At 48.2% G+C, this 16,347-nt stretch overlaps 1 protein-coding gene across 4 annotated transcripts in view; it reads right to left on the bottom strand.

Annotated features, from left to right (window-relative positions):
• The window catches only part of TRIP4 (thyroid hormone receptor interactor 4), a 52,654-nt gene extending 49,997 nt beyond the window's left edge, over window positions 1-2,657 (bottom strand). The window contains exons 1-2 of one of the 4 annotated variants that reach the window (XM_074965943.1): window positions 2,501-2,657; window positions 17-183 (exon numbers count right to left, since the gene is read on the bottom strand). In XM_074965943.1, coding sequence (XP_074822044.1) covers window positions 17-183; window positions 2,501-2,586 — 253 coding nt within the window. In that variant the 5' untranslated portion in view covers window positions 2,587-2,657. Of the gene's footprint in view, window positions 1-16; window positions 184-987; window positions 1,101-2,500 lie in introns of those variants that run through there. The other 3 variants (XM_074965945.1, XM_074965942.1, XM_074965944.1) reach the window with 3 other exon arrangements.
• Window positions 2,658-16,347: the final 13,690 nt, after the last annotated feature.

Genomic DNA, 16,347 nt, shown 5'->3' with positions numbered 1-16,347 from the left:
CTCTACTCTGACCCACCATCTCTTTTTCTATATATTGGCAAAGGGTCGGAAGCCATCTGAGAGGACTTTCTCCATCGGGTTACCAGCTCTTCTATAAATCGACTTTTCTTCCCATCTGTTCCCTGGATGAGGTCAATTACATACTCTCGGATCTCCTCCTCATTTTCAATTGACAAGATGTACCTGGAAGGGGACAAAAAGAAGAAAACTGATAACATGAGTATATTTTCCAAGAGACAGGCAACACCAAAGCTAACCTCAACTTTCCCTCCACGCTCTTTGAATCAAGTTACTTCAGCGAGCATGGGAGAGAAGACGTTACAAAAAAGGCCCAAGAGGAAGACAAATATCTGAGGAAGATACGCTTAGAAAAATCCCTTGTTATTTCCGGACCAGTGAAAACAGGGGAAGGTCAGATACCTTTCCAACCCACCCCCTCCCCACCAACAATGACAACTGCACTCTTCCTACTACCAAAGGAAATTAAAACCACACTGGGATTCCTGCTCACTCCATACTCTCTAATATCGAACCACAAATGAAGTCCAAGACAATCTCATGGGTTTAAATATTATTGAAATAAATATTTCCTCCTTCTACTTGTCTACAAACGTCAAAATCTTTTGTCCTTCTCTTTCACCTTCGAATGGAAGAATATCAAAGCACTTTACAAACAAACACCCCTTCCCAAATACATGGCAGATGGAGTTAATCCTGATCTATTTCACAGAGAGGTTACCTGATATGCCAAAGATGATGCAGGAAATCATCAGAACCAGGAATACAAAAACCCAGGGCTAACAACTGCTTCATAACCTATACACACACAACACATCAAAACTAGATTGCCCACATAGAACAGACTGGACCTTCACTTTAAAAGTGACTGATGAAAGTGACGAGCGGCGGGGGAGGGAGAGGAGGAGGTTGTGCCCATGTTTGTTTCTTTATACTGCATAACAAAGGCCTGAAACATTTTACACATACTGGAGAATTTCCTGAGGGTCCCAAAGAGGTAGACTGAGAGCATGCCAGTCCTTCAGGTGCAGGAGTCCTGATTTTCTTCCAACTGTTTGTACCATAGTAGTTGAGTTACACAGGTGTTGAACAATAAACAAAATTTTAAACAATGTGAATTATCTGTCCTTTGCAAATCAAGTTGCACTTGCTTGGTATCTGCAGTGTCATAAGCCCATTAATTCTCTAATCACTCATAGTGTCTTCCAGGAAAAACAAGAATTTTGAATATAAAAGAAAGCAGGTGTAGCGGGAGGAGACAAAAAAACAAAACAAAACAAAAAACCCCACCAACCTTTCAGATTATCTTTATCCATAATAAAGAAGCAAAAGAAGAGCACAAACCCAGTTTTTCCTTTGCACGTAGCCTTACAGGGCTCATCCAAAGATGCACAAACAGTAAACTGCACAGGAGCTGCACTTGGAAGGCTGAAGGGCTAAATGAGCTCTGCTAGGAATCAGATACAACTAAGCCATTGCCTGTCCTGAGACACCCAGTGTCGCATTTAGAGGCTCGCCCTAGTAGGTTACAAAGTTACCTCTGGATTTGGACAAGGACTTCAGGTGAGGAAATACCAGCATGATTAAAATTGTCTCTCCCTTGGAAAGGGATACAAATCCACTTCATAATGTCTATATGAGAAAGACTGCAGGTGTGATGGGAGAGAATAACTGGCACATTGATACTATAGGGAGAGAGACTACAGATGGGTCTTTACAGCACAATTAGCTCGAAATAGCATACGCAAGTTTACTGCACTCGAGTACCTATCGAGGATCTACAATTGAATGCCTACTTGGTGTGGTGCTCTGTCCCTCTTTGGTAGCACTAGACTCAGGTTGGTCACCCCGGCCTGAGAAGGAGCCAGAATTTACCAATGTACATTGCCAAAGAACCACAGTAATACATCAGCAGCCCGGTCGATCAGCGCCTCCCCCTCCCTCCCCACCATAGGCGCCGACTCCGTGGGTGCTCCGGGGCTGGAGCACCCGCAAGGAAAAATTAGTGGGTGCTCTGATTAACCAAAAACCTGAGCCAATAAAAGAAAAAATGGAAAAGAGCAAAGACTCCTTTTCGCAAGAAAAGCTCCCTCTCTTCAACATCCAGGGAGCTTTAAGCCCATGAACAGTGCAAAACAGATGTATGTAGTAGAGTAGTTCCTGGCTCCCGGAGCTCCCAGGGACCAGAGAGTCAGAGGCAGAAGTCCCATCAGGGACCATCCAGGCCACCCCAATCCACACTGGGCGGGGGCCCAAGTGGGGTCAATTGACCCCTACAGCAGGATCTGTAGAGCTGCAACCTGACCAGTCCAATCTGAATCGGTCCTTGTCTCTTACCCCCCCCTCCCCAACGACCCGACCCGACCCGACCCGACCCGACCCTCTCCCTTCCCCTTCCCCTTCCCCTACCGACTCTCATCCCCTCCCCTCCCGCCATCTACCCGAGCCTCTCCCTTCCCCCGCCCCGCCCCGCCCCGCGCACCCCACGATCTCCTCGCTGACATCCAGCCCGAAGTCGCCGCGCAGCTGCTGGATGCACCAGGCCAGGAGCGCCCCGGCAGCGGCCATCTCGGCCCGGGGAAGGGAGATCTAGGCGCCCCGCCGGCGGCTCTGTGCAGCACTTCCGGGCCGCCGGGCAACACGGGCCGCGGCGCGGGGTTCCGCCGCCTCGCTGCGCCCAGCCTGAGCCAGGCCGCGGCAGCCGCGGAGGGGCAGGGCCTGGGGTGGCCCGGCGGGGGAAGCGGCCGGAGGGTGGTGCCCCCCTGGGCCCGGACGGGAGCACTGGGACCAGCGCGGCCTGGGCCGGGTCCTTCACACAAAGGCCTGGAGCGAGGCGGGGGCGCGCCGGGCCGCTCAGCCCCGTGGGGGGTCCTGGGGACAGTCATCCCCTGAGCCGGGTCGGGGCCTGCACTGGGAGGGGGCGGGGCCAGGTGGGGCCTACACTCGCGGGGGGAGGAGGGTGGGTCTGTAATGGCTGCGGGGGCGGGGGGGGGGGGAGGTGATGGACTGCATTGTCTGGGGGTTGCCAGGTGGGGGCCAGTACTGGCTAAGGGTGGGGGAGGTGGTGACCGTGGAGGATGGTATGAAAAGCAGGATAGCTTAGCAAAATAGCCTCGTGTGGAGTCCACATTGGGCTTTAGCTTCATTGCAAAAGTGCCGTTTTATACTGAGGTGACTAACTCGAGGGAGCACATTGCTGTAAAATCCTGGTGGAGACACGGTACAGGTTTTTCCAACCAGGCAGCTAATCTAGTTCAACACTGTACCCCTGACCTGGGGTTTATTTTGACTAGATTCATTGAGGTACAAACTACAGCTCTTGTCTCTGCTAGGATTTTACACTGAGACCCTATCTCAAGTTAGTAAAAACACTTTTTTCTGCAATGAAAATGTAGCCTAGGTGGCTGGCAGGAAGATAAGGACTTGGACTGGAGCACAGGTTAAATGTGCAGGAAATGGCAAAGGGAGAGAGTAGGTTTTGTTCATTTCGTTTCTGGCCAAGAGGGAGGTGAGTGAGACAAGTGGCAGCATTCTACCGAGTGCAGATGGGTTACAGCAACTAAATAAGTCTTTCATTAGTGGTATTAGTACTGAGTTCCTAGAAATATGCCCACCAAAGAAGAGAGGATTCTTGAGAGCCTAAGAAGGGTAGGAAGTGAAAGCTAGTTTCCCCCTCTGTGTGACAGAACTCATAGGCTCAGTGACAAACAGTAACAATCATAAACGTACACCAAGCACCACAAAATTAATAGGTGCATTGACAGTGTTATATTCATAGTTATACACCAACGACCACACAATTCCTAATAGGCACCAAAACTGCAGGATCAGATTGAGCACGGTACACCATAATGCATTACAGTGGCTCACTGTTAACATGCGCTTTCAAGGCTTCCTTCCCTCAGCCGTATAGCTCCGCATTGAGGTCTTCAAACACCCCTGGTGTCTGGCTGTTCAAACTCAACAGACAGCCCCTTCACCCAGGCAGCAGTTTCCCCCCTTTTGCCTCACAGACCGTATGCAGAACGCAGCTGGAGGCTATAACCACTGGAAAATTTTCCCCCCTTTGCCTCACAGACTGTATGCAGAACGCAGCTGGAGGCTATAACCACTGGAAATTTTTTCCCACAGAGATCTAATCTTGTGAGTAAACAATGCCATCCTCCCTTCAGTCTACCAAAAAAGTACATTCAACTGTCATTCTGCAGCTCCTGAGCTGGCAGTTGAATCTTTCCTGGATGCTCTTGAGAGGGCTGGTTTATGGCTTTGTGAGCCAGGGGAGGTAGGGGTAAGCTGAGTACCTGAGGATCACTACTGGCATTTCTACATCACCAATGGTAAGCCATCTGTCAGGAAAGAAAGTCACTGCTTGCAGCTTTCTAAATAATATAGTGTTCTGAAAGATACAAGTGTGATGCTGGCAGACCAGGTGCCAATTCAGATCAAAGCCCCTAGGCCTCAGCCAAACACTGACAAATACACAGGACACTACTAGGCTGGCAAAGTTACAGCGCCGGCAGTTAAAGTGCCACTCAGAGAGTGCAGAAGGAAAACCACTGTTGTGTGTTCGCATTGACAGCTGCCTGTGCAATAGCGTATTCACACTTGCGGCACTTGCTGCACTATTTGGAGCGGTGCACTCTGGGCAGCTATTGCACAGAGCACCTGTCATAACCATACAGCTAAGGGTAGCCTAGAATTCCTCCTTACCTGTAAGGGGTTAAGAAGCTCAAATAACCAGGTTGGCACCTGACCAAAAGGACCAATGGGGAAAGAAGATACTTTCAAATCTGGGGCGGGGGAGGCTCTGTTTGTGCTCTTTGTTTAGTGGGTTCTGTCTTGGGACTGAGAGGGCCAGGCAGAAATCCATCTCCTCCAAACAATCCTGAACAAGTCCCTCATATTACAAAAATAGTAAGTAAAGCCAGGCAAGGCGGGTTAGGTTATCTTTTGTTTTAGCTTGTTAATTTTCCCTTTGCTAAAGGGAGGTTTATTCCTGTTTTTTGTAACTTTGAAACTAAGCCTAGAGGGAGTTCCTCTGTGTTTTTGAATCTTTTGTTACCCTGTAAAGTTACCTTCCAACCTGATTTTACAAAGGTGATTCTTTTACCTTTTCTTTAAATAAAATTCTTCTTTTAAGAACCTGATTGATTTTCAGTGTCCTAAAGACCCAGGGGTTTGGGTCTGTGCTCACTTTGTAACCAATTGGTTAGGATATTATTCTCAAGCCTCCCCAGGAAAGGAGGTGTAAGGGCTTGGTGGAATATTTTTGGGGGAATAGGAACTCCAAGTGGCCCTTTCCCTGAACCTTTGTCTAAATCACTTGGTGGTAACAGCATACCGTCCATCCAAGGACAAATACAGATTTGTGCCTTGGGGAAGTTTTAACCTCAGCTGGGATAAAGAAGCTTAGGGGGTCTTTCATGCAGGTCCCCACATCTGTATCCCAGAGTTCAGAGTGGGGAGGGAACCGTAACAGCACCTCTTTCTCTTTTGCTGCTAAGACTTGTGGGAAGGCGGAGGGGGTCACGGGGCATCCTGGGTCCAGTTCCAATGCCTCATGATGCATTGCTTCACATCCAAGCAATCCCTGTGCTTCCATCCGCATTTGGCACCATCTTTCAACCGTTTGTGTACTGCATGCTCTTCCTCTTTCAGGCTGCAGGAATTAATCCTGAACTGCTGACCGGTATGCTGCTCTCTCTGACCAACAGGACACAAGTGGCAGTGGAGTTATTACTTAAACTACAAAAGCAAGAGGAGTGCGACATTGATCTCACCAGGCGAAGTAGCTACGACATGAGATTGCTTGTAGCATTCACAGAGGTGCTGACCACAGTGGAACACCGCTTTTGGGCTCAGGAAACAAGCACTGAGTGGTGGGATCACATCGTCATACACGCCTGGGATGACGAGCAGTGGCTGCAGAACTTTCGCATGAGGAAAGCCACTTTCATGGGACTGTGATGAGCTCACCCCAGCCCTGCAGCACAAGGACATGAGAATGAGAGCTGCCCTGCCACTGGAGGAGCGCATGGCGATTGCACAGTGGAAGCTGGCTATTCCAGACTGCTATAGATCGGTTGCCAACCAGTTCAGAGTGGGAAAGTCGACCACTGGACTTATGTTGAGGGAAGTGTGCAGGGCCATTAATCACATCCTGCTCCAAAAGACCTTGACTCTGGGCAATGTGCGTGACATTGTAGATAGCTTTGCACAAATGGGCTTCCCTAACTACGAAGGGGTGATAGATGGCATAAACATTCCAATTCTGGCATCGGACCACCCAACCACCGAGTACATTAATTGCAAGGGATATTTCTCAATGGTTCTCCAGGCGCTTGTGGATCACCATGGGCGTTTCACGGACATTAGCACGGGCTGGTCCAGAAAAGTGCATAGCGCGTGCATCTTTCGGAACACTGGCCTGTTCAAGAAGCTGCAAGCAGGGACTTTCTTCCCGGACCAGAAGATCACCGTAGGGGAAGTCGAAATGCCCATTGTGATCCTGGGAGACCCCACCTACCCTTTAATGCTGTGGCTTATGAAGTCATACACGAGGCAACTTGACAGCAGCAAGGAGTGGTTCAACAACAGGCTGAGCAAGTGCAGAATGACTGTTGAGTGTGCATTTGGCCATTTAAAAGCCCGCTGGTGATGCCTATATGGGAAGCTGGACCTGGCAGATGACAATATTCCTATGCTTATAGCCACGTGCTGTACACTCCATAATATTTGTGAAGGGAAGGGTGAAAGCTTCACTCAGGGCTGGACTGCAGATGCTCAGCACCTGGAGGCTGAGTTTGAACAGCCAGAGACCTATTTTCGGCTATTAGAGAGGCACAAGGGAAGATCATAAGGATCAGGGATACCCTGAGGCAGCAATTTGAAGCTGAAAGCCACTAATATTTGCTGCTAGGCTTGGGATTGCAGTGCTTGTAATGCTAGGAGGTGACTGGTGCACATGATGCAATAAAGGGGTTTAACATAACTGCATGTTGCTTTGCAGTGCTCTTTTTGCTTTCACTTAACAGAATAAAGATTGCTTTCAAACCAACACAATTATTTTATTAAAAGACAAAAACTAGAGGAGAGAGACAAACAACAAAAATACATCAGCAGGGAGGGGAATGGGGGAAAGGAAAGTCTCCAGAGGAGGAGGGGTCCCAGGATGGCTACAGATTTGTGTATATCCAGGGATCATACCCAGCCTTCTCCTTTGGAGTACGATGCAGCGGGTGCTGTACTCCAGCAGGGCCAAACTTCAGAGGGATGGGTGTTGAGTGCAGTGGGAGTCCACACTATTGGACTGTGAGGAGGGAGGAGTGGAATGCTGCAGGTAGAGAGTGGAGCCAGGAGGTTGATAACAGCATGTTGGCGATGTGGGGAGAGGGGTGCACATGGGAAAGAGTTTTGTGACAGCGACTGCAGGGGAAGGTGGGCATGGAGCTGCTCGGTTTGAAGAGCTAGTATCGCCTGGAACGTGTCCACTTGGCGCTCCGTAGCCGCTCCGTGGCTTCTTTCTGGTGTGCCACATTCTCCTTTCGGTCCCTCTTCTCGCTGTCTCACCACTCCTTCAATTCCTGTTTCTCAGCAGCAGAGTGCATCATAACGTAACGCAGAAAGTCCTCCTTAGTTCTTTGTCTGCGCTTTCTAATTCTGCACACAGCCTCCTCTCCCCAAATGCTGATGAGGTCCAGCAGCTCGGCATTGCTCCAAGCTGGGGATCGCCTGGTGTGTGGAGCAAGCATGGCAACCTGGAAAGATGCACTGAGACCACTGCACACATCACTGAGGCAACAGGAAGGGGACTTTCAAATTTGCAAAGGAATGCATAGGCGCCAACTTCTCCTCACACTGGTGGGTGCTCACGCTCCCCATCTCTTCCGCTGCCTCAGCCCCATTCCAACCCCTTTCACAAAGTCCCCGCCCCAACTCTGCCCCCTTCCTGTACCTATTGGACTCCTTCCCCAAATTCTCACCCCATCCCCACCTCTTCTCCACCTCCTCCCCTGAGCATGCCACCTTCCCGCTCCTCCCCCTTCCCTCCCACAGCTTGTTACACCATGAAACAGCTGTTTTGCGGCGGCAAGTGCTGGGAGGAGAAGTGGGGAAGGCACGTTCAGGGGAGGAGGTGGAGGCGAGCTGGGGCAGGGAAGCTGCTGGCGGGTGCAGAACACCCAAAAATGTTTCCCTGTGGGTGCTCCACCCCTGGAGCACCCATGGAGTCGGTGCCTATGAAGGAATGTACGGGGTGGGGCTGATGGTTGGTCACCTGAGGGCAGGCCAGTAGAGTTCAAACCAATGACCAGAGAGGTGAGAACAGGCATTGTGGGACACCTCCCCGAGGCCAATCGCAGCAGTGTAATTGCCATGGTCTCTAAACTGCCACTGCAACACTGTAGCCCTGGCGCAGAAAACTCGACGTCTCTCATCGGGGTGGTTTTTTTAGAGCGTTACAACTGCACAGTTTTTGCGCACTTAAGTGGCTTGGCAGCATGTGCACCTCGGGAGTTACAGCACAGAAAGCTGCTTTACTGTGCAGAAACTTGCCAGTGCAGACGGTGCCATCGCTGAATTAGTTGGGAGGAGGTATTGTTTCATAGTCTCTGTGTATATAATGTCTTCTGCAGTTTCCACAGTATGCATCCGATGAAGTGAGCTGTAGCTCACGAAAGCTCATGCTCAAATAAATTGGTTAGTCTCTAAGGTGCCACAAGTACTCCTTTTCTTTTTGCGAATACAGTGTTAGGCTGTTACTCTGAAATTTACCTCACTTATGTGTCAACATTGTTAAAAATAGATGTTAAAGTCTAGACACATTCTTACAAACTTATCAGAGTAGCAGCCATGTTAGTTTGTATCCGCAAAAAGAAAAGGAGGACTTGTGGCACCTTAGAGACTAACAAATGAGCTGTAGCCCACGAAAGCTTATGCTCAAATAAATTTGTTAGTCTCTAAGGTGCTACAAATCCTCCTTTTTTTTTTTTTTTTTTTTTTTTTTTTAGACTTTATGAAATGCTTGTAGGATCCTGCATGTATTAAGCACATTTATAACATCTGTATCCCCTACAAGATATTGTGATCCTCTGTAATTGTGTAACTCAAACAGGAAAGGAGCATTCATTGATGTAAAATGTTGGCTTCCTAGAAAAGGTGTTAGGTCCTGCCCACCAAGAAGGCCCATTGAAACTAAATGGCCTATTGTGAAACATCAAAGAACAAAGACTTTGTTAACTGCATTCCTTCCCCACATCCCCATGAAGAGGAGACATGCCTGTGAACTCATGCCATCAGCTTGAACTCTGGGGAAAACAGAATAAAAATCTCTTAACAAGAAGGACTTATCTCGATGTATAGCACTACAGCGGCACATCTGCACCAGTGGAGCTGCATTGCTGTAGCACTTTAGTGAAGACGCTACTACACCCATGGGAGAACTTCTCCCATCAGCGTAGTTAATCCACCTCCCTGAGAGGTGGTAGCTGAGTCAGCGGGAGAAGCTCTTCTGTTGCCATAGCGCTGTCTACACAGGGTGTTAGGTCAATATAACTATGTTGCACAGGGGTGTAGATTTTTCACACTGCTGAGCAACATAGTTATATCGATATAGGTCTGTAGTAGAAACATGGCCGAAAAAACTGCAATTCTACGTTGCATAGACTTTGGGAGGGCAAGGTTTCTAAGCATAAATGAGGGATCCCCAGCTACTTAGAGGGAGACCCTCAGGGATTGTTGAGGTTTACTGCCAGGGGGCAGCACCCCAGTGGGAGGAGGCACCGGATCCTGGGAGGGACTGGGGCTGGCGGTAAGGCGGATCACAGGATAGCAGAGGGTGCTCCAGAGGCTGACAAGCTAATTCCCAAGGACAACCAGCAGGAGATGCCGCCGGGTGAGTTCAGCTCTATTACAGACTGGGAATAACCAGAATATTTTTGGCATAAGGGGCCACTTGTCATAAAGGCAAACTTGCCTAGGTGGCGAGATAGATCAGAGTATCTAAGGAGACTGTCTGTGACTCCATGATAAAGCTAGGTTTCAGAGTAACAGCCGTGTTAGTAACAGCAGTGTTAGTCTGTATTCGCAAAAAGAAAAGGAGTACTTCAAGCATCCGATGAAGTGAGCTGTAGCTCACGAAAGCTTATGCTCAAATAAATTGGTTAGTCTCTAAGGTGCCCCAAGTACTCCTTTTCTTTCTCTTGATAGGCCCTGGGGAAATGTGGGCTAGTGCCAAAATAGGGACATGCACGCCACCTGTTGCTCCACTGCAGTTAATGGCCCTGCACATTTACATGACCATAACGCCACAGTGGATTTTCAAGTCCAAAGTGATTTTCCACTGACCAGTAGCAATCCAGTTTTGCAAGTTTCCACAGCATGAGCACCATTTGCTTCTTCACTGTCAGTGCAGCTCTCGGTCTGGTGTCCCTGCGCTGGAGGGCTGGGGCGAACTTGGCACACAGATCCAGGAATGTGGCATTGTGCATCCAAAATTTCTGCAGCCCCCTTTTCATTGCCTCAAATCTGCAAACTGGACTGAAAATCAACTGCAGTAAGACAGATATCATGACCTTTAATATTGCCTCACCAGTATGGATAGAGGATTATGTCCTTGCCAATGCAGAAACATTCACATACTTGAGCAGCACCATCAGCCCGGACATCCGGAACAAAATCAATAAAGCCAGATACACCTTCAGGAGCTTAAATACAGTCTGGAAATCAACAAAATACAACACCAAAACCAAACCATAGTTTGTAGTGTAGACATGGCCTGAAAGAGGGAGGTTTAAACCCATTTAGACTATTACTTTGGAGCCCATGTGGTCAACAGCCAGAATTAGTCACTAGAATAACTGCATAATCTTCCCACCTGATGTCATGGTGAGTGAACAAAAGAGTTCTGCACCCCTGTGTGGGGTCCTGAAACTTGATACCCTGTTACGGGGCTTTCCTCTTCTTGACAAGATACAGCTGATTTCTAAGCGAGGCCAGGTGCACCAGAGGACTTAACTCCTAGAGGTCCCCATGCAGGGACAAATGGAAGAAAAAGTGTTGGAACTCTACTTGAGTCCCAGTTCTCATGCACTCTCCCCTTTGTCTCTTCCTTCCCTCCAAAGAATACACTATAGGAAACATTCCCATGGTGACTACAGCATGAGAATGTTTAGCAATTCACTCACCCTGATGTATCACCTCCACTGGTGCAAGCAATGGGGGACTTCCACCAGCGTGTTGTCTAACACTGCTCAGAGCTAGACGATACCATACCTGTAACTGATCTATACTAGCACTTCCATCCGTGAAGATAGATCATTGCTCAATCAAAGTGGGAGAATTGATATAAATTCTCAGAGACAAGGCTAAAGAAAATAGAGATTCCCTCATCTAAGGACTGATCTAATATTAAAAATTAGATTGACCTAGCTACATGACTCAGCGGTATGAAAAATTCACACCCCTGAGTCCCATAGTTAAGGTGACCCTGACCCCCGGCGTAGACATGGCTAAATTGATGGCAGTCTGACCGAGCTGCTGCTGCTCAAAGAGGTGGGTTAACTACAACGATGAAAAAACCCCTTCTGTTGCTGTAGGAAGCATCTATACTACCCCAGCACAGCTGCAGCACCGTAGCTGTGTTGTGGTAGCAGCCATAGCATAGACATGCCCTAAGATGTCTGTGTCTCTCATATTTCTGTAAAATCCCATCATGTTTTGTGGTTCAACCCAGACCAGTGAGAGGTTCTGTCCCCACTTGTCCTGTAACCCTTGGTACCTTACAATGCTCTCCTGATGTAGCTCCCTGTATGGATGTTCCCATCCAGCATACAACCATCCACTCAACGTTTGCATGTTTAACTGCCCTGGTTCACCAATTTTGCCTACAGCAGCCTGCTTGTTCCATGACTGCCACACTCCAACAGCCTTGGTTACTACTAGCCCAGTGACCCCAACACACCCCTAGTTTCCACTTCCAACGAAACAGTCTGTCCTGAAATGTCCAAACTTCTCCTAGAACATTCAGAGGAATAATGAGGTCCATTGCTCCTTTAAAGAGACAAAAACATAACGGCTTGTAGCTTTAACTGGAGTTAACAATCACCTCAAGCACAGTACTGGGGTGGTTTAGATTAACAGTAAAGCAACTATTTAATCAAAAAGGGAGGCTCTGAGTTCAAGGATAAGGTATAAACACAAAAAGGTTACATGCAAATAAAAGTTAAAAATGCTTTCTAGTTGTTAAGACTTAATAAGCTACAGCATTGTTCCAAAGTAGATATATTCCCAGTCTCTCTTCTTTCTGGTCATGGACTCTCTCTCTCTCTCTCTATCAGGAGCTCAGGGGCAGATTTACCATGAAACACATAGTGCCCTGGCATGGGGCCCACCCAACAACAGGGGGCCGTAGGGCCGAGCACTCGGGCAGCTCAGCACTGGTGCACCCCCTGCGCGGGTGCTGCTCCATGGGAGGGGAGCTGCACGGGTAGAAGCTGTGGAGAGCAGGGAGGGAGGCTCACCCGCAGCCTCAGGGGTGCAGGTGGTAGGAGCGATGCGAACGCGGGCCAGAGGACTCAGGAGGAGCACAGGACAGCCATGCAGCCGGCCGGAGAGAAGCAGCGCTTTGAAGGGGAAACTGCTGCTTCAGGGCCGGATTAAGACCTTTAGAGGCCCTAAGCACTGAAAAAATTATGGTGCCCCCCATATGTAATTCAAAATAAAAATACTATACCGTAAAATAAAATTTTATTTTTCGAAATGACACAACTTACATGTATGCTGAAATTAAAATAGCTTCTTTCTAGATTTTCTGATGGCAACATTCTGGATAAGTTCATCGAAGCTGACTTGACAAAGCATGTCCGCTTCCATACACAATAGGGAAAGTGAATCAAGTCTGTCCTGACACATTGTTGTTCTGAGGGTTTTTTATTTTCAGCTGAGAAAAAAAGCATTCTGTGGAGCAGTTAGTAATCAATGTTAGAAAAATATGTAGTGGGATCTGTACGTTTGGAAATACATTGTATTCCGTCTTTCAATATTGTGTCATGAAGTTCGATGTGACTGAATTTCATTTTTCCTGTTTCATTAAACTTTGCTTGCATATAACAGTGGAACTGCTGTACTTCTCCAGAGATTCATGTTCAAGTCAACAGGGTATGTATGAGTCAACTAGCTTTTGGGAACCTTGTGAATATTGTTCGTCAGATAAGTCCCTATCATTTACAAAAGAAAATCTACTTGATACTACTTTGTACACTTCACCTCTCCTCTTCAAGTGTATCAATTTTAGCGTAGTAAGTAGATACTCAAAATTTGGCTCTAGGATTCAATGCTGTTTCTGTTGCACTGCTATCATTTGCTTGTTTTTTCCTGATTCGCTTGTGGGACTGGGCTTCTTTGTAGTTAGTATCAGGCAAGATATCTTTTTTGATAGGTCTTCAAATCTTTCAAAGTCATTCCTCAAAGTGTGTACGTGGTCTGCTAATGATTGACAGAGGTCTGCACATGTTTTCAAATCCAATTCTTGGAGAGCTTGACTTGTGTGGTAAAAGTGTTGTAAAATTTCATTCCACATGGTCAACATGAATACAAACTCTAGTTCTTGCATCTTGTTTGCAATGTTTTCTGCCTCTCATATAGTTTCTCCCTTTTGTGGTTGGTCTTCAGCTATACTTTCTAATGCATCCACAATCTTTGAGTAGGACTCCAGAATTGCACTTGTTGCCACTGCATGTGCCTCCCAGCAGGTATTAGAAAGTGATTTCAACGCACGATCATTGCCCAAATAAGTTTTAAGAACTGCCCATCAGTGTGCTGAGGCAGAGAAAAACGTATAAAGTAACTGGACTGTTAAGGAAAACACTTACTGCCACCGGACAACAATCAACAGCACTGCGGCCAACAAGATTGAGAGAGTGTGCAGCACATGGTAAGAACATGGCATATTTGTTCTGTTCTAAAAGCTTCTTCTGCGTTCCTTGATAACGCCCTGACATGTTGGCAGCGTTGTCCTAAGAAAGAAAAAAATGAATCAAGTATGTATAACTCAGAAGAATATATCAATAATAAAACAAGTTTATTGCAATACATGACAGGATCTGATTTCCTCGCATTATTTCGATCTACTTTAGTAGGACGCCCCCCGGTTTAGGTGGGGATAAGTAATAAAAAGAACAGAAAAACGGGGGAAGTGTGTGTAGTGGAGTGTAAGGAAGTCTAACAAAGTTCTGATTTTTCCCATGATGACTACTTCAATGTTTTTGAAATATCGAGTATCAAATTTAAAAAAAATTTTTTTTGCTGCCCCCTGCTTTGCTGGTGCTGTAAAGCACGTGTTTAGTCTGCCTATTGGGTAATTTAGCCCTGCGCTGCTTCTCTCCAGCAGCGTGGCTGCCCCTGTTCCTCCTCAGTCCTCCAGCCCATGCTCACAGGGCTGGATTCAGAAAGGGGGTGTGGCTTTAGGGGTTGCATCCCAGGGCTCCAGGGCCCACTTAACCCTGGGCTGCAGCCCCTAAAGCCCTTGGGTTCTGGCTCTGCCTGGCGTGGGGGAGGTGGATCCGAGAATCGCGGCCAGTTGGAGCTGCGGGGGGCAAAGGGGGTGGTGCCTGTGGGGCAAGCACAGGGCCTCACGGAGCCACCTGAACTCCCACACCTGCACCCTCTGCACCAAATGCGAGCTGCCCCAGGTAAATGCTCTACACCCCAACCCTCTGCCCCAGCCCTGAGCCCCCTCCTGCACCCTAACTCCAGGCCAGATTCCCCATCCCCAGCCTGTTCCTGCACTCTCACACCCTCCCAGAACCTGCACTCCCACTCCCACACCCTAACTCCCACCCAGACCCTGTAGCCCAGCCCTGAGCCCCAGGAGGAGAATGAAGGGGAAAAAATGAAAAACGGAGAGATAAGAGAATGCTCCCCCCTGTGGCGGGGGTGGTGGCAAAAATGAAGCTGAGCACAGGGCCCCACTAACTCTAAATCCGCCACCTCAGGAGCTTACACAGAATTTAAAGGAGTGGGTTTCCTTTTCTTCCTAGGTGATAGATCTTTGCCTAAGCAGGTTTCTCACCTATATTCAATTCCCAGAAACTTCAGCTCCTTTGGCTGAAGGACCTATTTGTCTCCACTTGCAAGACCTCTGGCCCCTCATGTCTATCCAGTGATAGATCCCAAGATGGTTTCTTCTGTCTTTGTATCTTCCTAAGATCACTGTTTTGTCCCCAGACTCAGGAGGACCATATGGCGTTCTTCCCATCCCCTTGCTGATTCATATGTAAATAGGTCTTGTGATGGGGTGTCTACCCTACAGAAGACAGAACAGATTGAGGTAGGTCATTTAACCTCATATGCTGCATCTGGAGGAGATCAGGGCTCAATAACACCTAATGGAAGATGAAGTTCAGCTTGGAAGAGGAGGTTGTGCCTGTATAAAGGGATGAAGCTGAGACTAGAAGGGGCCTGTAGGGGTAGTAGCCTGTAGTTACTTTTTGGGAGAAGGGAAGTAGTCTATAGTTTAATCCCTGGGGTGCTAGAGTTTGGGCTGGTAAATTTAAGGGGGCAAGGAGATAGAGAAGGGAAATAGGAAGGAGTCTAGGGAATAGTGACAGGGTCTTGGAGCAAACAGATTTTAGTTTCTGGGCATAGGGTCCCTAGGCAGGAACCCAGAGTAGTGAGCAGGCCCAGGCTCCCCTATCAGCTACTGAGAAAGTGGCACAGGCCAGGACCTGGTCCTAAAGCAGAAGTGTGTCTGTCTGGAATGGCATGTAGACAGTAGATCCTTTGGGATTAGGACTATAGCAGGACTATACAGTGAACTGGCTGGAGGGCTGAGCCAAGAAGATGGAGCACTCTGATCTTGGAGAGCAAGGGAGAATACAGTACAGTAACTCCTCACTTAAAGTCATCCCAGTTAATGTTGTTTTGTTGCTGATCAACTAGGGAACATGCTTGTTTAAACTTGTGCAATGCTCCCTTATACCGTCATTTGGCAGCCACCTGCTTTGTCTACTGCTTGCAGAAAGAGCAGCCTGCTGGAGCTAGTGGTGGGGGCTTGGAACCAGGGTGGACCAGCAGCCCCCCTAAGTTCCCTGTGCAGCAGCTGCCCAGCAGGCCATCTATTGCTGGGCAGTTCAGCTGTCCCTCCCTGCACTGCTGTGTGCTGCTCCCAGGAGCCTCCTGCTTGCTGTGCAAGGGGGGGCAGAGGGGTGCTAATGTAAGGGTGTGTCCCCCTTCCCCCCCCCACTTTACCCCATTTCCACAGAGCCGGGGGAAGACATGACAGGGCTCAGTCTTTTGTCTGTCAAAAAAAAATTTCCCTGGAACTTAACCCCC

This window comes from Natator depressus, chromosome 10 (genome assembly GCF_965152275.1).
Source record: "Natator depressus isolate rNatDep1 chromosome 10, rNatDep2.hap1, whole genome shotgun sequence".
NCBI classification, from domain to species: domain Eukaryota; kingdom Metazoa; phylum Chordata; order Testudines; family Cheloniidae; genus Natator; species Natator depressus.
The sequence above is the reverse complement of the archived record's forward strand: the minus strand, read 5'-3'. Positions and strand labels throughout refer to the sequence as shown.